We start from the raw sequence: 24,953 nt of genomic DNA, 5'->3' as shown, positions 1-24,953 counted from the left end.
CCAAATCCACCAAATGTTGGGAGTCGGCGGCGTCGCAGCGCTGGGATACCAGCGGGGAGCGGGCAATGCCTTACCGGGTCGCTGTGCGGTAAGCTCCAGGGCGCGGAGGCCGCCTTCTCCCAACATTCGCGGAGCTGGGGCCGCGGGCGGCGCTGGATTTGGAGCGACGCGCAGCCAGGGGTAGAGTTGCCCGCGGCCGGACGGACGGAGTCCCCAGCTCCACGATGTTGGGAGTCGCCGACCTGGTAGGGGACTAAGAATTAAAGTTTCCCCCTTCACCCACCCACCCCACCACCACCACATAAAATCCCTCCAAACTAACTGACTAACATTTATGCAATGATTTACCATGATACCCCGGTCTCCGGGGAGGCAGTCGCTCCAGACTTTTCAAGCCGCCCGCGCTACCTACCTAATCTACGCTAAAAATCTTCCATTCGGAAATCCGAAAACCGACAAGTGTCTGGTCCCAAGGCGTTCGGATAAAAGGTTGTGCACCTGTATGTGTTGGCCAGTACACCAACTCAAAGTTCCACAATCATTAAATTTCACATAACAACATTTAACATTCATCTAAGAGTGTACATAGGTTTCCATGTCCCAGCGCCAGGAAATAAACAAGTACATAACTGCTGCAAAAGCTGCGATCGGAAAAAAGGTAAAAAATCTGAAAATTCCAGAAAATTATGGCAGATCGAGCCTCATTGTACTACTCCCACTCCACAGTCTCCTCTGGCACAGCTAAAGCCAAATGCAAGCCCGAGGAACAAACCTCATTTTCTGTCTGGGCACATGACAACCCTCAGGATTCTACATCAAAAATCTCCAATTCTACCTGTATCGGAATGATCAGTGCTGCCTGGCCTTCTAGGTATACTGCATTGCCTTGCTATTTGCAACACCACACAGAGGGCAAAAATCTGACATTAAATGCTGTTTGGTCACTTTATTTTACCCCAGGTTTATTTCCATTGTTCTACCCAATCTTCTCCCACTTTCGCCGCTATTGAAAAACAAACGTTTTCTCTTTCCCGGGTAAACAGAGCATTACAGCACAGGAACAGGCCTTTCTGACCATGTCATCTGTGCCATACATGATGCCACATGTTTCATACCCCCTTCATTCTCTGCATATTCATATGGCTAACCTAAAAGTCTCTAAAAAATACCGCGATTGCATCTGCTTCCTTCCTCTGGCAAGGCATTCCAGGTACTTACCACTCTGTGAAAAGAAAATGTTAAAACTTGCCCATTCTTTAAACTAACATCCTCCACCTCCCCTCCACCCACAAAATGAAATGGATAGAAGCCATTCTGGCAAATATTCAGGGTGAGCAATTGCACACATAGCATCATCTTCAAAAGCTCTGTTTCTTTCTTTGTTTTCAAAGGGCTTTCCGCAATTCATAATCCAACATTTGCACACTTCTTTGCTTGGCGACTAGACTTGAGGAAAATAGCACTTGAAATGCAAAGAAAGGGACATATCTTTGTTTAAAAATATTTTCCCAACTGACATTTGGTGGACTAAACAAAAGGAAAGTATGAATGTAAAAAATACAATTATACATTGAATCAAACTCACGTAGTTTGTTATATTACACCAATAGAAAAATATCATAAACTAACAATGTAATAATCAATAAATCAATTTATTCATGGACTGGATTATTGATTTTTTTTAGGTTTTACGTTTAATATAGTTTATTTTAATTTATTGTCATGTGTACCAAGGTACATACTGTCACATGTACCAAGGTATAGTGAAAAGCTTTGTTTTGCATGCTATCCAATCAAATGAGATAATACTGCACATAAATACAATCAAGCCAAACTGAAGTACAATAGTAGAGGAAAGGAAAAGATACAGGGTGCAGGATATAATTTTCAGCATTTTAGTGCACAAGTTCCAAAGACAAAGTCCAATGTCCGCAATGGAGCAGAGGTAAATCGAATAGTATGCTATCTTACGGAAGCACTGTTCAGAAACCTGATGAGAGGGGAAAAAGCTGTTTCTCAGCATTGTTGGCGAGCGCTTCCCAGCTTGTGCATCTTTTGCCTGACGGGAGCAGGGAGAAGGAATGACCTTGGTGGGACGCATCTTTGATTATATTGGCTGCTTTTCCAGGGCCGCATGAAGTCAATGGTGGGCTACATCCCACAACTCTGCAATTTCTTGCAGTGTTGAGCAGAGCTGTGATCAATCCAATCTGTGATTAATTCACTAGCTTGTTCAAATGTTTGATTCCGAACAAAGTAACTGATCAAAAGTTGGCCGAATTCTCATTCAAAAAGTCTAATACAACTGGTGAAAAGATTAAAGGCAGGTTTAATGAATAAATGAGCAATTTCATAAATACCAACCAGAAAAGATTCAGAGCAGCAACTACCAAAATGGATAAATTTCAGCAGCTGTCAATTAGCGATAAATGGTGCAGGATGTGCCCTTATCAGTCAATTAAAAGCATACCAACAAGTTAATAAACTAATAGACTGGGGCTGATTAGTAAAGCCCGTCCCACTTGGGCGACCTCCACCGTGACCTCTGTTGAGTTTGCCCGCGATCCATACCAAGGTTGCCAAGAGGTCGTAGGAGGTCTTCGACACTCTCCTTCATGGTCGCGAGTGGTCTCCGCGTAGTCCAGGCTTCAGCTAGGTCGCAGCACATTTTTCAAGATGTTAAAAATTGACCGCGACTAAAAGCAGGTCGCGTGGGAAAAATCGATTTTTTTTAGTCGTAGGTCTAGTCGAAGCCGGTCGTAGTAGGTCGTGAAGCTAGTCCTAGGTAGTTGAAGGTAATAGTTCCGGGGTGAAAAAAAGGTCTAGGAAAAAAAGGTGATTTAAACAGCAGAACGTCACCTCTTTCACTCCAAGGCATGTTCATTCATAGTTGGTGAGATTTTTTGGAGAGGAGACTTGTGTTTTAGCGATGGCACCAAAAAGGCAGCAGCGCAGGGGAGGGCACAACCCTCAAAAACACCTGCCATGCCACCCAGGAGGAGTGGCAGGAGGTGATGCCACAGGAGGTGATAGCGCAGGAGGAGGTAGCCAGTCATCTGGTGTACTGGGACAGTACATCACATCTCCATTCACCCATTGAGACCTCTTCTTGTGCTTCTTCTTCACCCTTGCTCTTCCCCTTCTGCCTTTCTAAAAAGGCTGCTGAAGCAAACAGCAGTAGTTGTATGTTTATTAACATCCTCCAAACTAGTTCCTTCCTCGCTTGCATGGTTCAGAATGATTTTTAAAAAACCTGGGAGGCATTTTTTAGTGAAAAAAATGCAGACATGACATCATTTTATCAGGTAATCATCTGAGCTGTAGACACTTGTCACTGGTCGTTGTTGGTTTTCCGTGTGGTCTTCTGAGGTGGAAGGGGTTCGAGCTCATTCACGGACCAATATGCCAGAGACCATCCTCGAGTAAAACGTACATGGTCGAAGCATAGTTGAAGGAGGTCTTCTTCATAGTCGAGGGAGGTCATCAACATAGTCGTAGGTCGTACACATAGTCGAGGCAAGTCGTAGGTCATAGGTCACCGCAACCTTGCGTTTTTTTTTAGTCGCTTAAATTCACCAGAGGTCACGGTGGAGGTCTCCCAAGTGGGATAGGCCCTTAAGGATGTCAAAGGTTCCAGGGAGAACGGGGTTGAGAGGGAAAGATAGATTAGCCATGATTGAAAGTTGGAATGTACTCCACTTCTGTCTCCGACGCTTATAGCCTCTACGCCTTTTTCTATGGGAGAGTCCTCACCACCCAGTGATGATCCCCATTTCCTATCCCCACTGGTTCCCCTCCTCTTGGGACTCCCGCAGACAGCCTTCTACCCTCTATAGACCTTTTATTTTCTAACTGCCGGCGTGATATCAGCCATCTTAAAACTTCGGTTCCCATTACCTACTCCGATCTCACCGCCTCTGAGCGTACAGCCCTCTACTCACTCTGCAGCAACTGCGACAATATCATCAAACCAGCCGACAAGGGACATGCCATGATAGTCTGGCGAGCTGACCTCTACCAGGCTGAAGCCAGGTGCCAACTCTTAGACAGCTCTTCCCACTTACCATGACCCCACAGATGAGCACCAGGACATCTTCACACAGACCATCTCAGATTTTATCACTTCCCACTGTCTGCCTCAGGGACAGCTACTCAAATGTTGAAATTTGGAAACTTTCCTAAATTCTAATTTGTTTAATTCAACAGTATGCATCTCTTTCCTAAGAGGAACTAATGCCATAATTTGCTTTTTACAAATATCCATATACATGGGTTCTCCTACAACGTGTTTTTCCATAACACAAATTGGATATCACGTGATAAATTGGTGAACAATATTTGCATTGCGCGGACCAAACTGGTTATAATGTGATTTCGATCAAGAACTAGAGAACCACTTAAAAGTTACTTTGGAAATTGACAAAAACACTGTCCTGGATATAAACGTTTCCATGTAACCTCCCCACAGTAATTGGGGCACCATTGCCTCTCAAGAACATAGCTGCTATGTTACAGGCGGCCATTAAAACTGAAAATCAAAAGTTTCAGCTAGCACTTGTGCTTCGGGATTCTATCAAACAATGTAACAGCATTTGGTATTTTTTGCATGCAGTAACAAAACTACTACTGACAATATATATATTTTTTATTTTTTATTTTTTTATTTGAAATTTGAAACGTTCTAGCCCCTAACCCCATCTTCCCCTATGGACACAATTGTCAATACGAGTCTCTATAGCACAAGGTTTCTTCAGAACACAACTATCGCTTTATAGCAAAAATACCCTTACGCTGTCTACATATACATTGGCGTTTCCTAATTTTTAATGAAGTCATTAGTAATATAATTGTGGAGTTAGGAAAGCACCAATTCAAATCTCAATCCACATTAAAAATGCTCATTACTAATCATGCCTCTAACCACCAAGAAGAAAGGCTACTTTTGGCAGATTTGCTCATTACACGCACATCCAAATAAGATCTGAAAGTTATTGTACAGTATATTAAGCTATTTTTCACAAGATCGACCTTTTGTAAACTATGCAAATCTGCACCTACCTGTGTTCCTTGTGTTCTAATAATTGGCAGTCCCGGCAGGTTAGTTTATCGCACGTTTCACAGAAAAGTTTCAACTGTTCTTGCTTGTGGACGGGACAAAACACAGGTCGCTGGCTAGGTGCTCCTACTGCCTCTATAATTCAAAGGAAATTCTTAATAATGAACACAATTTAAACTATGAATGTATACCTTCGCATCACAGAATATTTGTAAGCGAATAACAAGTTTCTGCAAATACAATGTGTGCGTCGGTGCAAGTGTTGTCGGGAATATTTATTTCCACTCACTACCTGATAGAAAAACCTCAAAGCATGGTCATCACAGATCTCCATCACAAAATCAATAACTGATAAAACCAGACTTTTCTTTCACATGTTACACATGTTGTGGCTACAGGGCACGTTATAAAAAGTCAGGTATTCAATATATAATTTCCAGTAAACATTATTTTTTCTTCCTAACCATTACAATTATTATTGTTTGCATGAACAATGAAACAGTGAAGAGATGGGTTAAGTAATGTGCTTAGCAATATTCAATCCATTTTAACATTTTACTTTAATTGTTATACAAATGTACTTTGAAGTCCAGCACTGGATTCAAACTTTAGAAAGATGTGTCATTTTTTTAATGAATAACCAAGCTATTAATGGGAATTCTACATTCCATAAAATATAAAGTTGTATTTAGGCCAATGCGCTTGTGATTTACGATCAGGCTGCAATTCTCTTTTAGGCCAAATTGTTTAAAAAAAGACTAAAAAGTCTTAGGAGTGGTTTGGACTGCAACGTATCAAATAGCATGTATCAAAAAGCTCACCCCAATTTTCTAAACCCTTATTAGTCTGGAGCAAGGATCACAACTTTAACACCTGGAAGCATATCAATTGCGGTTAGAATAACATACCTTGTTTTATGACTATTACCACTGACTCTTAATCTTTATTCCCTTCTATAAATACAATGGTTACATTCAGATATCGACAACTTCCAGATCCAAGCCATTACCTACTCCGATCTCACCGCCTCTGAGCGTACAGCCCTCTACTCACTCTGCAGCAACTGCGACAATATCATCAAACCAGCCGACAAGGGACATGCCATGATAGTCTGGCGAGCTGACCTCTACCAGGCTGAAGCCAGGTGCCAACTCTTAGACAGCTCTTCCCACTTACCATGACCCCACAGATGAGCACCAGGACATCTTCACACAGACCATCTCAGATTTTATCACTTCCCACTGTCTGCCTCAGGGACAGCTACTCAAATGTTGAAATTTGGAAACTTTCCTAAATTCTAATTTGTTTAATTCAACAGTATGCATCTCTTTCCTAAGAGGAACTAATGCCATAATTTGCTTTTTACAAATATCCATATACATGGGTTCTCCTACAACGTGTTTTTCCATAACACAAATTGGATATCACGTGATAAATTGGTGAACAATATTTGCATTGCGCGGACCAAACTGGTTATAATGTGATTTTGATCAAGAACTAGAGAACCACTTAAAAGTTACTTTGGAAATTGACAAAAACACTGTCCTGGATATAAACGTTTCCATGTAACCTCCCCACAGTAATTGGGGCACCATTGCCTCTCAAGAACATAGCTGCTATGTTACAGGCGGCCATTAAAACTGAAAATCAAAAGTTTCAGCTAGCACTTGTGCTTCGGGATTCTATCAAACAATGTAACAGCATTTGGTATTTTTTGCATGCAGTAACAAAACTACTACTGACAATATATATATATATTTTTTATTTTTTTATTTGAAATTTGAAACTTTCTAGCCCCTAACCCCATCTTCCCCTATGGACACAATTGTCAACACGAGTCTCTATAGCACAAGGTTTCTTCAGAACACAACTATCGCTTTATAGCAAAAATACCCTTACGCTGTCTACATATACATTGGCGTTTCCTAATTTTTAATGAAGTCATTAGTAATATAATTGTGGAGTTAGGAAAGCACCAATTCAAATCTCAATCCACATTAAAAATGCTCATTACTAATCATGCCTCTAACCACCAAGAAGAAAGGCTACTTTTGGCAGATTTGCTCATTACACGCACATCCAAATAAGATCTGAAAGTTATTGTACAGTATATTAAGCTATTTTTCACAAGATCGACCTTTTGTAAACTATGCAAATCTGCACCTACCTGTGTTCCTTGTGTTCTAATAATTGGCAGTCCCGGCAGGTTAGTTTATCACACGTTTCACAGAAAAGTTTCAACTGTTCTTGCTTGTGGACGGGACAAAACACAGGTCGCTGGCTAGGTGCTCCTACTGCCTCTATAATTCAAAGGAAATTCTTAATAATGAACACAATTTAAACTATGAATGTATACCTTCGCATCACAGAATATTTGTAAGCGAATAACAAGTTTCTGCAAATACAATGTTTGCGTCGGTGCAAGTGTTGTCGGGAATATTTATTTCCACTCACTACCTGATAGAAAAACCTCAAAGCATGGTCATCACAGATCTCCATCGCAAAATCAATAACTGATAAAACCATAGACTTTTCTTTCACATGTTACACATGTTGTGGCTACAGGGCACGTTATAAAAAGTCAGGTATTCAATATATAATTTCCAGTAAACATTATTTTTTCTTCCTAACCATTACAATTATTATTGTTTGCATGAACAATGAAACAGTGAAGAGATGGGTTAAGTAATGTGCTTAGCAGTATTCAATCCATTTTAACATTTTACTTTAATTGTTATACAAATGTACTTTGAAGTCCAGCACTGGATTCAAACTTTAGAAAGATGTGTCATTTTTTTAATGAATAACCAAGCTATTAATGGGAATTCTACATTCCATAAAATATAAAGTTGTATTTAGGCCAATGCGCTTGTGATTTACGATCAGGCTGCAATTCTCTTTTAGGCCAAATTGTTTAAAAAAAGACTAAAAAGTCTTAGGAGTGGTTTGGACTGCAACGTATCAAATAGCATGTATCAAAAAGCTCACCCCAATTTTCTAAACCCTTATTAGTCTGGAGCAAGGATCACAACTTTAACACCTGGAAGCATATCAATTGCGGTTAGAATAACATACCTTGTTTTATGACTATTACCACTGACTCTTAATCTTTATTCCCTTCTATAAATACAATGGTTACATTCAGATATCGACAACTTCCAGATCCAAGTATATGCTGGACACTCCTTATTCGTCTTTTAGAGGTACGATTATAATCCATAGACTTTGAAGCACAATCTAAGACAACCTGATAACACCCAAATCTGAAATAGTTTTGAGTTTCTTCATGTTCATCAGATTTTTACCCCAATTCTTTTGTACTACTACATTTAATCGTTTACATGGCTTCGGCAAAGAAATTTAGATTTTCAAAGTTCAGAGCAAGTTTCCCAACCTGGTGAAACATCTTCCTTTCTTCTTATTGTGTGATCCTTTGTGAATTTCACTCTCTGGTGGGCTTCTACGCATGTTTTACAGAGCCATTCAAGGCATTCCACACAAAATCCACTAGCTTCTGCATTATCTTCACAGCTTGTGCATACCTGTGGATCAAAAAAAGAAATCTGTAGGTACACCAAAAATCAAGGACAATTTAAAAAGCGTCTTGTCAATTTAGAATCACTCCAAAAGGTATTGTTGGTTATCATTAGGAAATCTGTGCAACTTTGATTTAAACTTTCTTTGAACCCATTCCAGAATTTAGAACTTGCACTTAAGATAATTAAATGTATACACACTTATCACAGGTATGTAATCACTTTTTTATGCAAGGATTTAAGTACAAATCACCTTGAAAACCATAACTGTGTTCTGGATGTAGAAGGCACTTATCCTGCAAATTAGTTTCCCTCAAATTTTGACAACTTCCCAAATATTTTTTGAATGAAGGAATAAGAAATTAAATGCCAACACCAGAGAAGTGAAACACATCAAGAAATGTTGGAAAACACAAGTAGACATTTGATACATTCGGCCAATAAAACAAATGTCTGATACCATAAGCTTGCACATGGAGCATAAATGAGAAATGCAAATTATCTTCAACACATTAAATCCTAGTTTCAAGTAATATCCACTCTATTTCCTCAGCATCAGAACCCACCCAGCGTGCAATAATTTATCTGACCATCTCACATCAACTTAGCTACCCTACACTATTCCACTCTTAGCTCCTCCCCCAACCCAGTCCCCTATTTCCCATCCACCCATGCTTCTCTCTTTGGCTCTACATTTCATTCCTCTCCTTTCCTCATCTGACACCTTTTTCCCCCTATTCACCTGTCGCTTTTGTCACCTCCTCCATCCATCTGCCAATCCCCTTCTCCTCCCCGTATCCACCTGCTACTTAAGACCACAAGACAGAAAGACATCAGAGCAGAATTCGATCATTCGGCTCATTGAGTCTACTCTGCCATCCAATCAAAGCCAAACTATTTTTCCCTCATTCTCATGTTTCTCACCAGGCTTTTCCCCAACCTCACCCTGCTTTTCCCCTCTACTCCATTAGCCTGAAGGCACCCAATCCAAACGAGTCATCTGCCTATTCCCTCCACAGATGCTGCCCAACCCACTGAGTTCATCCTGCACTTGAACTTTCAAATACACGATTGAATATCAATTTATTAACCAATCTAGTCCAAATGATTTGATTTAATTATCAACCCTATGCTAAATCTCCACATCATTAAACATTGCTATTGCTGATGTGCTACAATGCCGAGAACTACATTCTGCACTCTCTATCTTCCCCTTTGATCTATCAATTGTATTTCAATTTGAGATTGGCGTCAAGTTGGGAAAAGGGGAAGTACAACGGGATCTGGAGGTCCTTGTACATCAGTCTATGAAAGTAAGCATGTAAGTACAGCAGGCAGTGAAGAAAACAAATGGCATGTTGGCCTTTATAACAAGAGGAATCGAATATAGGAGCAAAGAGGTCCTTCTGCAGTTATACAGAGCCCTAGTGATACCACACCTGGAGTATTGTGTGCAGTTTTGGTCCCCTAATTTGAGGAAGGACGTTCTTGCTATTGAGGGAATACAGCGTAGGTTTACAAGGTTAATTCCCGGGATGGTGAGACTGTCAAATGCTAAGAGAATGGAGCAGCTGGGCTTGTGCACTCTGGAGTTTAGAAAGATGAGAAGGGATCTCGTTGGACATATAGGATTGTTAAGTGTTTGGACACGCTAGAGGCAGGCAACACTGATACCTTGCATGCCAATGAGGAATTCTGCCACGTGGCTCTGGTAGTCTATTCAGGCAGGAAACCAATAAGATCCACCATTTCTCTTTCAAGCCGGCAGTAGCTTGATTGAGACATGGTGAAAAAAGGTGTTCAACAGTGCAAACTTTACCACAAGGGAACAGTCAGTTAGGCACACATTAGGGTAGCCATTGGGATGACTCACTTGGGTATATTTTTTTCACTTCTGCAGCCAATTTGTGAATTGAAAATATACATACACTGAAACACAATCACTGAATACAATGAAAGACAGCTCGGGTAAATTGCTCAGCCCAGTAAAAGGTTACATATGCACAACATACAACATCTAGAATGCACTGCAGCTGATGACCATTTTTTTCTTGACATTAAGAATACAATTTAATTTCCCGTTTCATCATGGGTATATACTCTTTCCAGTTTTGCTGCATTGCCCAACCATTTAAGTACTTTCAAATAAACAGATTTGATCATTAATGGACAAAAACATCAGCTGGAGAAACATGAATCTGCAAATGCTAAAATCATAAACAAAAAGCAAGGTGCTGGATAAACTCAGCAGGCCAGGCAGCATCTTTGTTGTGGAATGGACAAAACATTTTGGGTCGGGACCCATCTTCAGACTGATTGGGGAATGCTGGAAATGAAGGGGGGGGGGGAGAAGGGGCTTTCTGGAGCGCTAGTATGGGTGTTGTGGGCGGGACTGGTTTCCAGAGGACATTGTGGGCCGAATGGATTCTTGGGCTGGTGGCTCAGTCACTCAAGCCTGAGGTGTTGGCAGCTCACTCACGGCTGGTGGGCTGGCAGTCGATTCACTATTCCTTGAAATTCCATTCCAAGCAGGGTGCAAGGTCATCAAATTCAAGTGCAGTTTTTTACCACTTCAAGCAGGGTAAGGCCACCAAATTCAAGTGCAGTTTCATACCATTTCAAGCAGGGTGCAAGGCCACTAAAGACAGCGAGTCATGACCCCTCCCTCCTCCATCTTGCACTTCTGGGTTTTATAGTCCCTCCCCCTCCCACCAGAAGGGGCGTGGCCTTGACAAGAGAATCTCAACATTTTTTTAAAACACTAATAACTTATTTTTCATCTACAGGAAAAATCCTCGGCACCTGATGAGCAGAGGGGGACTGAGTAAGATGGCCAAAAATCACAGCCTTACATGTTAGTGTTTCTTTCTGAAATCAACATAAAGCGCAAACAGGAAGTGGTCAAGATTAGACTTTTAATTATATAGATGGTAAGGCAACTTTAATTAGGCAAGGCGACTTTAAGTACGCAAGGCGACTTTAGCATTTCCAAACCTATGGCAACACAGCTTTAGCATTTCTAAACCAAAGGCAACACAGCTTCAGCATTTCCAAACTATATTTTCAAACCACATTAAGGGCACTGACAGGTCAGTAAAGCCACTTAGTTTAGTAGACATGTGTTCAGTGCTATTCACAGCTCAGACTGAGAGATGTGACCCTCTCGCTCCCCCATCTTGCAGAGACTGACTGAGGCACTCAACACTTCCGGGTTTTATAGACCCTCCAGAAGGGGCGTGGCCTTCAGGAGAGAGAATCTCAACATTTTTAAAACACTAATAACTCTTATTTTTAATTGATAGGAAAATCCTCTTGTCCTGCGCAGCAGAGAGGGACTCCGAGTAAGATGGCCAAAAATCACAGCCGCAAGTGGCAGCGTTTTTTCTAAAATCAATATACAGAACAGGAAGTGGTCAAGATCAGACTTTTAGTAATTAAGATTTCCCCCTTCATTTTAAACATATGTCCTCCGGTTCTTGGTATAGAAGTGTGAATAAGCACACCTCCAGATTCAGGGACAGTTTCTTCCCAGTTGTTATCAGGCAACTGAACTATTCCACCGCAACTATTCCACGGAGCAGTCCTGAACCACTATCTACTTTATTGGAGACTCTCGGACTATCTTTGATCGGACTTTACTGGCTTTACTTTACACTAAACGTTATTCCCTTATCATGTATCGGCACACTGCGAGTGGCTCGATTGTAAACATGTATTGTCTTACCGCAGAATGGTTCGCATGCAACAAAAGTTTTTCACTGTACCTTGGTACATGTGTCAATAAACTAAAACATCATCCTCTGACATTTCCACCACTCCCAACCGTGATCCTGCCACTAGTCGCATCTTCCCATCTACACCCCTTTCCGCCTTCCGCAGAGATGTCTACTCTCTGCAACTCCTTGGTTCACTCATCCCTTCCCACCCAACCAGCCCTCCCGGGTACTTTCCCCTGCAGCCGCAGGAGATGCAACACCTGTCTTTACGCCTCCTCCCTCACCACTGTCCAAGGATCTCAGTAGTCCTTCCAGGTGAGACAGAGGTTCATACACCTCCTCCAACCTCAACAACTGCATCCATTGTTCCCACAGTGACCTCTTGTACATCAGCGAGACCAAGAGCAGACCCGGCAACCACTTTGCTGTATGCTTGCATTCATGATAAATGCAAGAAAGCTTAGTTGACTGTAAGGAAAGTGCTCGATGATCAATTGAAACAAAAATAGAAGTTAAAAAAAGGTCAATCCCATACCTTCCCACCGTCTGGGAGACGATACCCAGATTGGGGTTTGCTCGCTCCAACATTTCATACTTAAGAACGGCTTCTTCCCCACTGAAATCACCATCTCCCCACTCCTGAACAGATTAGCTCCTTCAAACAATATTCCTGTAGGGACAGCCATGTGCTCTCATTTCTACCACATTTGATTTTATTATTGCATTTTAATATTTTTCTGCACCATCTTCTGATTCCACTACAACATTGGGCCATTCTGCCGTTTTCCAACATCATAGTATTTATTACAGTATTTATCATTACTGTATGCACTTTGTTTACTTTATAAGCTTATGTAGAAACAAGGAACTGCAGATGCTGGTTTACAACAAAGGTAGACACAAGGTGTTGGAGTAACTCAACGCGTCAGGCAGCATCTCTGGGAAAAAGGACGGGTGATGTTTCAGGTTGATCTGAAGAAAGATCCAGACCCAAAATGTCATCCATTCTTTTTCTCCAGAGATGCTGCCTAACCTGCTGAGTGACTACAGCGCCTTGAGTCTATATTTATTTTATGAGCTTCATGTGAATACGGAATTTCATTTAGATTAGCACATGACAATACATTAATCTGAATATAAAGAATGATAGAAATAAGAAACAATAAAGTGCTGCAGGAACTCAGCAAGTCAGCCAACATCTGTGGAGGGAATGGACAGGTGACATTTTGGCAGGTGCTTTCTTCAGACTGATTCGAGAAGGGAGATAAGTTGGCAAAGAGCTGGGGGTGGTAAGAAGCCAGGCAAGAGATAGATTGATACAGTTGAAGGGAGTGAATTCACGCACAGGCAAGAGACAGGGGAAAAATTACTGAAAAAAAGGAAGCGATAGGGGGGGTCCAAGGGGCAACTCCCCTGGCTGGGATAAAAGGGGGAAGCGCCCCCTTTCTGCAGATTTATTTTTAATAATTGTAACTTGAAATTACTGTTTTCTTGCCTGTTTACCCTTAATTTCGTGCAGGGTCTCCCCCACTCACAGGGAACCCCTCACTGCTCACAATCCCAGGGAACCCCTCACTGCTCACACTCCCAGGGAACCCCTCACTGCTCACACTCACAGGGACGATAAGGTGGAGTGCGCAAGTGTTCAGCAAAAAGATTGCCTCGTCTATGCTTGACCTTGCCAATGCAAGGGAGGTCATATTGAGTACACCAAATGCAGTACCCCACTCCTCCACACCAACTCCTACCCCTGCACTCCCTCCCCCCACCATAGTCTGCACAGTTCTCCCACATACCACCACCCCAGTCATCCCGCTTCTTTACCCTCCTTCGTACACGCCTTACATTCAGTATTCTTAGTTCCCTTTTATTCCCTCATTTTCCCCTTCCAAGATACCCTTCCTTCCAGCTACACATTTCACTACACTTCTTTCCTTATCTGACAATCTTTTGTTGCTTTTTCATCTCCTGCCTTTGTCACTTACTTCACCCCAAAATTATCCTGTTGCCTGTATCCACACATCACATACCGGCTTCGGCTGACCTGCACCTGGCTATTTTGCTCAAGATCCCAGCATCTGCAGTTTCCCATCTCCATGGCAGAAATAAGAGTTGCCCATTCAGCCTCTCATACTTGCTGTCATTCAAAAAAATCATGGTTGACATTTTCATTGTCAACACCCTTTCCCACTCAAGGCTCCATACTCTTTGATTACCTTAATGTCCAAAATATCTATTAATCTGGTGCTCTAATATACCCTACAACTGAGCTTCCACATCACCTCTAGATGCAGAATTGCAAAAGATTCACTATCGCAGAGTGAGGGCATTTATTTATAATGTGTCCTGATGGCTAATGGCTTATTTTAACATGGACCAGTTTTAGACTCCCCAGCCTAGCTAGACATCATTAGAACATAGAAACATAGAAATTAGGTGCAGGAGTAGGCCATTCGGCCCTTCGAGCCTGCACCGCCATTCAATATGATCATGGCTGATCGTCCAACTCAGTATCCCGTACCTGCCTTCTCTCCATACCCTCTGATCCCCTTAGCCACAAGGGCCATATCGAGCTCCCTCTTAAATATAGCCAATGAACTGGCCTCGACTACCCTCATAGGCAGAGAGTTCCAGAGATTCACCACTCTGTGTGAAAAAAAGTTCTCCTCATCTCAGTTTTAAAGGATTTCCCCCTTATCCTTAAGCTGTGTCCTGGACTTCCCCAACATCGGGAGCAATCTTCCTGCATCTAGCCTGTCCAACCCCTTAAGAATTTTGTAAGTTTCTATAAGATCCCCTCTCAATCTCCTAAATTCTAGAGAGTATAAAGCAAGTCTACCCAGTCTCTCTTCATAAGACAGTCCTGACATCCCAGGAATCAGTCTGGTGAACCTTCTCTGCACTCCCTCTATGGCAATAATGTCCTTCCTCAGATTTGGAGACCAAAACTGTACGCAATACTCCAGGTGTGGTCTCACCAAGACCCTGTACAACTGCAGTAGAACCTCCCTGCTATCATTCTTGCATCTACCCTTAAAAGACTTGCAAGAATCTTATACAATTCATTACAACCATCTTTTATTCTCTTTAGACTCCATCTGCCTAATCTTTCTTCATAGGACAAATACCCCTCAACCCAATTGGCCTCTGTTGCACTCCCTCTTATCACATGCATGTAATTTCTCAGTTAGCAAGGACAGACACGTATGCACCATTCTACATGCGTCGTCAACAGGCTCCTCTATCTCGGCTTTCTCTTCAGTACTTAGATGTAACAGTTAATTACAGGCATACAAATTGCCTATTAATAGCCAACCCTCAATGAGCAGATGAGAAAAGAACAATTTCAAAACCCACTTTACAGTAGCGGAAATGCAAAACTGACATACGATTATATGCTCTGGACAGAAAGAAATCTGGGCCATCAGAGACCATACGACTGTTCCAACACATGCAAGATCTCATCATTTACACATAACCTGGAAATAAAGTGCATATTGTTGCAACTCTGAAGCTGGGTAATTCAAAGTGCTTCAGCAATTTCAGTGCTTTGAGTAAAAAATTCCAAATTGGCCCTTGTTCAATTTTGAAAAGCAACTTGCAGAATGGTGGCACATTGATAGTTTCTGCCTTACAGCGCCAGCTAATTGGGTTTAATCCTGATGGGTGCTATCTGTATGGAGTTTCCATGTTCTCACTGGAACCACATGGGTTTTCTCTGGTTTTCTGCCACATTACAAAGACACGCAGGTTGGTAGGTTATTTGGCTTCTGAAAATAATCCCCATGAGGTAGGATAACAAAGAGGTACATTTTATTGAACACCTGTCTAAAGAGGTTTCTTGAAAAGCTTTTATTGGCCCCTCAACACCATTTCATTGTCTACCACCACAACTTGCTTTGACACAATGACAAATCATCAGTCATTCCCATGATCCAGATATTTGCGTAATATTCAGCCTACTGGAGGAACAGCTGGTCAGGCAGCATCTGGGGAGGGACTGATCAGGTTGAAGGTCCCAACCCACAACTTCACCTGACCATCCAATCCACAGATGTTGCCTGATCCGCTGAGTTTCTCCAGCATAGTTTTGCTCAAGATTCCAGCAATCTGTAATTCCCAACATCTCAGTTGCAGGGAAATACTGCTTTTATATACTGGGAGCAAAACAGAGTCGCTTCCCCTTGCAACAGCATTCAACAAAGTGCATTGGCAGCCTTGCTTTAACATTTACTTACCCGGCACGTTAATATTTTTGTGAATGATCAGCGATACAAACAAGGCTTTATCTAAGCTAATGACCAGCAATGGCAAAGCGGCAGAATGCTGTCACTTTAAATACACTTGAACAGTTGCATTAACCAGGGCGACTAATAAAATGCAATCAAATAATCTAAACCACAAGATATGTTACATTGTGCCAATTTTAAAACCTCAGAAGTAAATCATTCTCACCTGGCATGAATTTTCATCAGAATTATTTGACCCGTCTGTGGAATCCTTCACAAAGTAGTTATCGACCAAGTCTATCTGTCTACATTCTTGTCGGCACACCGGGCACCGGATGACACCCACTGAAAAAGATTTAAAAAATAATTTCAACCTTGAATATATTTTTTTAGTCTCTAAAATTGAAAACATTGAATAATTTCTAGTTTAAAAAAAAAGTTAATTTTCTGCACAGAATTTCCCTCAAATGCGAGACATTCACCAAAAGCATAGCGTTTGCAAGGTAGATAGAAAACCTACAAGATTAAAATTGAACCTGCAGGGGAAAAGTTGAAATTATTCTAACATTCAAGCATTTATTTTCTTTCTCCAGGAGATTGCAATATTTATATAAACTTGCACAGCTGACATTAAAAAAAAAAACTGGAGATAGACACAATGTGCTGGAGTAACTCAGCGGGTCAAGCAGCATGCTGCGAGAAAAAGGATGGGGGATGTTTTGGGTCACCTTCTTCCCCGACCCCAAAACGTCGCCCATCCTTTCTGTCCAGATGCTGCCTGATTCGCTGAGTTACTCAGCACTGTGTGTCTATCTTTGGTACATACCAGCATCTGCAGTTCCTTTTTACACCATATAAACTGGAATACTTTGCAGATTCACAATGTTCTAGTTAATCTTCTAAAAAAAGTGATCAAGAGTGTTTGTCATATGCATCAGACAGGAACCAGAACAATGAAATCTTTTTTTGCTGTACTTTTTCAAGCACATTGGATACAATAACAACAATAATATACCATTATCAGTTGCTCTATACAAATTAGGACCAGGATGGTGCAAATATCAAAGTACAGTAAACCCTCGTTATAACAGGCCATGGGGGGGGGGGGAGAGATGGTGTTGATAATTGCCCATGGTCTGCTATAACTGAATACAGTACTACCATTGTGTGTAGTTGAAATAAAGAATCGTAGATGATGGTTAATACACAAAAGGACACAAAGTGCTGGAGTAACTCAGCGGGTTAGGCAGCATCTCTGGAAAATTCCGATTCAGTCGGCCAAGTTACACTTTGTGTCGTTTCATCTTAAAACTAGGCGCCAATGCTGCTGATTTGCAAGCCATTCTTCACTGGTCGTCACGGCTCATGAAGCCGCTGATTGGACACACTTTCTTCAGGCCACTGTTTTCTACAGGACGCGCTCGGTCACCGATCGGTCGTGTATTTTGCAACATGCTGAATCTCGTCAAACATTGAGGTAATGGAGATATTAGTGAGTTTTCTTTTGTGATTGCCTCAATCTAGAGAGATCACGAGAGATGAAAGGTCCCCTAGCTTTCCCTTCCTGAAGTCAGCAATCAGCTCCTTGATCAAGCAAGGATTATTGTTCTGGCACAATATCCAGATTATCAATCTCCCTTCTGTACTCAGATTTGTTTTCAGTTATTCACCCAACAACAGCAATATTGTTGATAGATTTTAAAATGGTGTTGGAGGAGTGTCTGGATACAGTCATTGGTATAGAGCAGGGGATTAAGCACACAGCCCAGAGGTGTCAATGTATCAACAGGTGGTGGTGGTTCAAAATTCTAGGAGTATAATTACGCCATTCGGCCCATCAAGTCTACTCCGTCATTCAATCATGGCTGATCTCTGCCTCCTAATCCCATTTTCTTGCTTTTCTCGCCATAACCCTTGATACCCATTCGAATCAAGAATTTATCTATCTTTGCTGTAAAAATATCCATTGCAATGAATTCCACAGATAACTACCCTCTGACTAAAGAAGTTCCTCCTCACCTCCTTTCTAAAAGAGCACCCTTTAATTGCGAGGCTATGACCTCTGGTCCTAGACTCTCCCACCAGTGGAAACATCCTTTCGACATTCACTCTATCTATGTCTTTCATTATTCTGTAAGTTTCAACCTTCAACCTTCTAAACTCCAACGAGTAAAGGCCCAGTGCTATCACATGCTCATCATATGTTAACCCATTCATTCCTGGAATCATTCTTGTAAACCCCCTCTGGACCCTCTCCAGAGTCAGCACATCCAGAGAGAGTGGACAGCTATCTGCAGAGCCAAAAGAAATGGGGGAGATATTGAACAATGTCTTTTCTTCGGTATTCACCAAGGAGAAGGATATTGAATTATGTGAGGTAAGGGAAACTAGTAAAGTAGCTATGGATACTATGAGTTTCAAAGTAAAAGAAGTACTGACACTTTAGAAAAATATAAAAGTGGATAAGTCTCCAGGTCCTGACAGGATATTCCCTTGAGGTAAGTTAATGTAGAAATAGCCAGGGCTATGACAGAAATATATCAAATGTCATTAGAAACGGGAATAGTCCCCGAGGATTGGCGTACTGTGCATGTTGTTCCATTGTTTAAAAAGGGTTCTAAGAGTAAACCTAGCAATTATAGACCTGTTAGTTTGACTTCAGTGGTGGGCAAATTAATGGAAAGGATACTTAGAGATAATATATATAAGCATCTGGATAAACAGGGTCTGATTAGGAACAGTCAACATGGATTTGTGCCTGGAAGGTCATGTTTGACTAATCTTCTTGAATTTTTTTGAAGAGGTTACTAGGGAAATTGACGAGGGTAAAGCAGTGGATGTTGTCTATATGGACTTTAGTAAGGCCTTTGACAAGGTTCCTCATGGAAGGTTGGTTCAACTGTTGGGCATAAATGCAGGAGTAGCAAGATGGATTCAACAGTGGCTGAATGAGAGACACCAGAGGGTAATGGTGGATGGCTGTTTGTCAGGTTGGAGGCAGGTGACTAGTGGGGTGCCTCAGGGATCCGTGTTGGGTCCTTTGTTGTTTGTCATGTACATCAATGATCTGGGTGAAGGTGTGGTAAATTGGATTAGTAAGTATCTACAAAATGATTTAGGCCATTTGGAAGAATGGGCTGAAAGATGGCAGATGGAGTTTAATGCTGATAAATGTGAGGTGCTACACCTTGGCAGGACAATTCAAAATAGGACGTACATGGTAAATGGTAGGGAATTGAAGAATGCAGTTGAACAGAGGGATCTGGGAATAACCGTGCATAGTTCCTTGAAGGTGGAATCTCATATAGACAGGGTGGTAAAGAAAGCTTTTTGTATGCTAGCCTTTATAAATCAGAGCATTGAGTATAGAAGCTGGGATGTAATGTTAAAATTGTACAAGGCATTGGTGAGACCAAATCTGGAGTATGGTGTACAATTTTGGTCGCCCAATTATAGGAAGGATGTCAACAAAATAGAGAGAGTACAGAGGAGATTTACTAGAACGTTGCCTGGGTTTCAACAACTAAGTTACAGAGAAAGGTTGAATAAGTTAGGTCTTTATTCTCTGGAGCGCAGAAGGTCAAGGGGTGGGGGGGGACTTGATAGAGGTCTTTAAAATGATGAGAGGGATAGACAGAGTTGATGTGGACAAGCTTTCCCCTTTGAGAATAGGGAAAATTCAAACAAGAGGACATGACTTCAGAATTAAGGGACAGAAGTTTAGGGGTAACATGAGGGGGAACTTCTTTACTCAAAGAGTGGTAGCGGTGTGGAATGAGCTTCCAGTGGAAGTGGTGGAAGCAGGTTCTTTGGTATCATTTAAAAATAAATTGGATAGGCATATGGATGAGAAGGGAATGGAGGGTTATGGTATGAGTGCAGGCAGGTGGGACTAAGGGAAAATAATTGTTCGGCACGGACTTGTAGGGCCGAGATTGTCTGTTTCCGTGCTGTAATTGTTACATGGTTATTATATGGTTATCCGTCCTCAGATATGGGGCCCAAATTTGCTCACAGTACTCCAAATGGTAGAGCCTCGGCATTACATCTCTGTTTTTGTATTCCAGTCTTCTTGATATAAATGCTAGTATTGAATTTGTCTTCCTTACTATCGACTCGACTTGCAAATTAACTTTTTGGGAGTCCCGTACCAGCACTCCCAAGTCTCTTTATACCTTGGATGTCTGGATTCTCTCTCCATTCAGGAGATGGTTTAAATATCAAGCAGAAAAGTTACACAAGTACTCATAAATATAATGTTTCTGTTCATTTAAAGTTGAAATTTCCCCCTCCCCCCCCACACCTCCAAACCCCCCAAAACAACACTTCAGCCATTTTTATCTCACTTGCCAAGTTCCATGATTGATTCAATATAGTCACCTACTTCCATGACTCATCTTCTTAGTGGGCAGAGTAAAAGAGGAACTATGTACATTCAAAAGTATGGTATAGGTCTGGTCAGGTAATAATAATACTGCAGCAAGTATGTTACAAGAAAAAGAAAATCAAAGTACACTTCCATTCTCTCTTTTTTTTTTAATTACAAAATCCTAGAGCAGAAGGGATATATTATGTGTCTTTTTTTCCCCTCTTGATGTTGTTACTTCATTGAGCATAATTCAGACTGGCAACTACGCACTTCGTCCAAGCACATTATCGCACGCATCATGCAAGCAGTCTTAAATGACCACCAAAACTGTCACATGGCAACCTAAAAAGCTGCCTAGGTTGCCCAGCTGGCAACAGAGAGAGAAAAAAAGGTAAGTGAGAGCCCTGTCAAGGGCAGTTTAATTTAGAGATGCAGATGCAGGCCCGAGTCCACACTAACCATCCCATTCAGACGCGAGGATAGGAATGGAAAGATAGGATGGATGAATGAGTGGCTGAAGAGTTGGGGCAGGGATTCAGATTTCTGGACTATTGAGATCTGTCCTGGGGCAGAGATAACCTCTATAGAAGCAACAAGGTGGACCCGAACTGGATCAATATCAGTGCAGGTTTGCTCATGAGGAGTTAAACTAGAATGACATGGTGTCAACGTTGGACCAAGATGGCGTCGCGTGCACAACGCGAGGCTCTGCGTCTCCGTAGTTTTTGTAAGTTAGTTTTTTTCCTGTTAATAATTACCTTAGTTTTCGCCCGGAGCACTAGAGCGAAGACTCTGTACGGCCGTCAGGAGCTCCTGGAGCTCGGCCGTCTCTGCACAACGCGCACCAGAAGCGACTTTCAGCTGCCACCGGAGATCACCAGGACACCGTGGTCTAGCGGGTCCGCGCCCCCGACAGGAAGGGTCTGGAGGCGGCGCAGGGACCGCAAACAAAGGCGTGGGAAGCGGGGAGGCCATCGAGCTAGGCTGCAATCAAATCCTCACCAGCCAGCTCTGCCCAGCATTTTCCTCGCGAATGTCCGGTCCTTGGTGAGTAAAATAGATGAACTAAGGCTGCGGATCACCACACACAGAAGGATCGCCGACTGCAACACCATGGTATTCACGGAAACATGGCTCAAGGACAACATCCCAGACAACTCCATTGAGCTGGAGGGACGCACTGTCTTCAGGGCCGACAGATCAGTGGAGGACTCCGGTAAGATCAAGGGCGGCGGACTATGCATTTATGTGAATAATACATGGTGCACGGACACTGTTAAGATTGGTAGTCACTGCTCTGCTGACCTGGAATACCTGATGTTAAAGTGCAGGCCCTTCTATTTGCCCAGGGAATTCACATCAACTGTTATCACTGCAGTCTATGTTCCCCCGGACGCTAATGCCAGGCTAGCAATGGAAGAGCTGCAAGCTGCTATCAGCAAACATCTATCTGCTCACCCAGAGGGGGCATTTATTGTTGCGGGTGATTTCAACCACTCCGACCTTAAAACTGTACTCCCCAGGTTCCATCAGCATGTTTCCTGCCCAACCAGAGGAAACAATGTTCTGGACTTAGTTTACACTAATATCACTGAAGCCTACAAAGCCCTCCCCCTCCCCCACCTTGGACAGTCTGACCACCTCTCCCTGTTCCTGCTCCCCAAATACACACCTCTGATCAGACGTGTGAAACCTACCATGAGGACAGTGAAGGTCTGGCCTGAGGGGGCTGTCTCTGACTTACAGGAGCAGTTTCAGCAGACAGACTGGAGTCTCTTTGCTACTCAGTCCACCTCCAATTCACAAGTGGACATCAACTCGTACACCTCAACAGTTCTGGACTATATAAAATTCTGTACCGATAATGTCACTACCCACAAGGAGATAAAGACCTTCCCTAACCAGAAGCCGTGGATGAGCAGGGAGGTCAGACTCCTACTGAAGGCTCGCGATGCCGCTTTCAGATCTGGCGACGTTGAGGGATACAGCTCATCCAGGGCCAATCTGAAAATGGGAATTAGGACTGCTAAACTCAATCATAAACGGCGGATTGAGGAGCATTTCCACAACAACTCTGAACCCAGGCGCATGTGGCAAGGAATCAAATCCCTTACCGATTATCAGAAAGTTAACACCCCTCCCCCAGACAACGCCACCCTGCCTGATGAGCTAAACCACTTCTATGCTCGCTTTGACCGGGACAACAAAACCGCAGCCATTAAAGTTGCTCCACCCCCGAATGAACAACCTCTCAGCCTCTCCACCTCTGCTGTACAAGATGCACTGAGCAAGGTGAATGAGCGCAAAGCTGCCGGCCCCGATGGCATCCCTGGCCGGGTGCTTAGGGCATGTGCTGGACAACTATCCCCAGTCCTCGCCGACGTTTTCAATCTCTCACTGGCCCAGGGTGTTGTCCCCACTTGCCTCAAGACATCAACCATCGTGCCAGTGCCCAAACAGTCAGCTACAGGGAGTCTCAACGATTTCCGCCCAGTGGCACTCACCCCGGTCATTGCAAAGTGCTTTGAGCGGCTGATCTTGGCTCACCTCAAAGCCTGCCTCCCCCCCACACTGGACCCCCACCAGTTTGCCTACCGGACCAACAGGTCTACAGAGGACGCCATATCGGCGGCCCTACACTCTGCCCTGACCCACCTGGACTACAACAACTCCTACATCAGGCTGCTGTTCATTGATTTCAGCTCTGCCTTTAACACCGTCATCCCAGCCAGCTTGATCACCAAACTCAGTGGACTTGGCATCTCCACCTCCCTCTGCAACTGGACACTGGACTTCCTCACTAACAGACCACAGTCTGTTAGGGTCAATAACCTCACCTCCTCCACTATAACACTGAACACCGGAGTGCCACAGGGCTGTGTGCTCAGCCCTCTCCTCTACTCCCTCTTCACCCACGACTGCATCCCAAAGTACGGATCCAACGCCATTATTAAGTTTGCTGACGATACCACGGTAGTAGGACTGATCAGCGACAACGATGAGTCAGCCTACAGGGATGAGATCCAGCACCTGACCACCTGGTGTGCCAACAATAACCTCGTCCTCAACTCCAAAAAGACGAAGGAGATTATTGTTGACTTCAGGCAGACCAGAGGAGGCAGTCATACCGCCATCCATATAAACGGGACTGAGGTGGAGCACGTCTCCAGCTATAAATTCCTCGGAGTACATATCTCGGAGGACTTGTCCTGGTCCCTCAAGACATATCTCGGAGGACTTGTCCTGGTCCCTCCAAGCTGATCAAAAAGGCACAACAGCGCCTTTACTTCCTTAGGAGGCTCAAGAAAGCCCACCTGTCCCCCCAGATCCTGACCAACTTTTACCGCTGTACCATAGATAGTATCCTGACCACCTGCTTCACGGTATGGTACAGCAGCTGCACTGCTGCGGACAGGAAGGCACTACAACGGGTGGTGAAAACCGCGCAGCACATCATCGGTGCCCCGCTCCCTGCCATGGATGCCCTCCACCGAAAACGGTGTCTGAGACGGGCTGGGAAGATCAAAGACCCCTCACACCCCAACCATGGACTGTTTGCCCTCCTCCCATCAGGGAGGCGGCACAGGAGCCTCAGGTCACGTACTAGTAGGATGAGGAAAAGCTTCTATAACAATACAATCACATTGCTGAACTCGGAGTCCCGACGATAGATTTCTCTGGTCCCTCCGTCCCCTTTGTTTAATCATTCTGTATTTCCTGATTATTCTGTATCTTCCCTATTTCTATTTTTTTTGTTCTTCTTTATGTACAACTACTACGGACTGACGCAAAACTGCATTTCGTTGTACTGATACTTGTATTTGTGCGATGACATTAAAGTTGAATTGAATTGAATTGAGTTAAACTAGAATGACATGGTGGGAACCAAGGCAGAAGGTCAGCAAATTAAAGGTCTGATGGATAGGTAAAATTATGACCAGTAGGTCTCAAATGAAGGGCCAATGAGAGGGATGTTTATTTCAGCGCAAGGAGTATTCTGGATAAAGTAGATTAATTTAAAGCCCGACTCAGTGCTTCAAACTATGA

The 24,953-nt window shown here is 42.9% G+C and overlaps 1 protein-coding gene across 1 annotated transcript in view; it reads right to left on the bottom strand.

Annotated features, from left to right (window-relative positions):
- The window catches only part of trim33 (tripartite motif containing 33), an 86,798-nt gene that overhangs the window by 54,336 nt on the left and 7,509 nt on the right, over nucleotides 1–24,953 (bottom strand). The window contains exons 2-4 of the mRNA XM_055654427.1: nucleotides 16,764–16,882; nucleotides 8,451–8,598; nucleotides 7,224–7,356 (exon numbers count right to left, since the gene is read on the bottom strand). Coding sequence (XP_055510402.1) covers nucleotides 7,224–7,356; nucleotides 8,451–8,598; nucleotides 16,764–16,882 — 400 coding nt within the window. The remainder of the gene's footprint in view (nucleotides 1–7,223; nucleotides 7,357–8,450; nucleotides 8,599–16,763; nucleotides 16,883–24,953) is intronic.

The sequence above is a fragment of the Leucoraja erinacea genome, chromosome 24 (genome assembly GCF_028641065.1).
Source record: "Leucoraja erinacea ecotype New England chromosome 24, Leri_hhj_1, whole genome shotgun sequence".
In the NCBI taxonomy this organism is placed as follows: Eukaryota; Metazoa; Chordata; class Chondrichthyes; order Rajiformes; family Rajidae; genus Leucoraja; species Leucoraja erinaceus.
The sequence above is the reverse complement of the archived record's forward strand: the minus strand, read 5'-3'. Positions and strand labels throughout refer to the sequence as shown.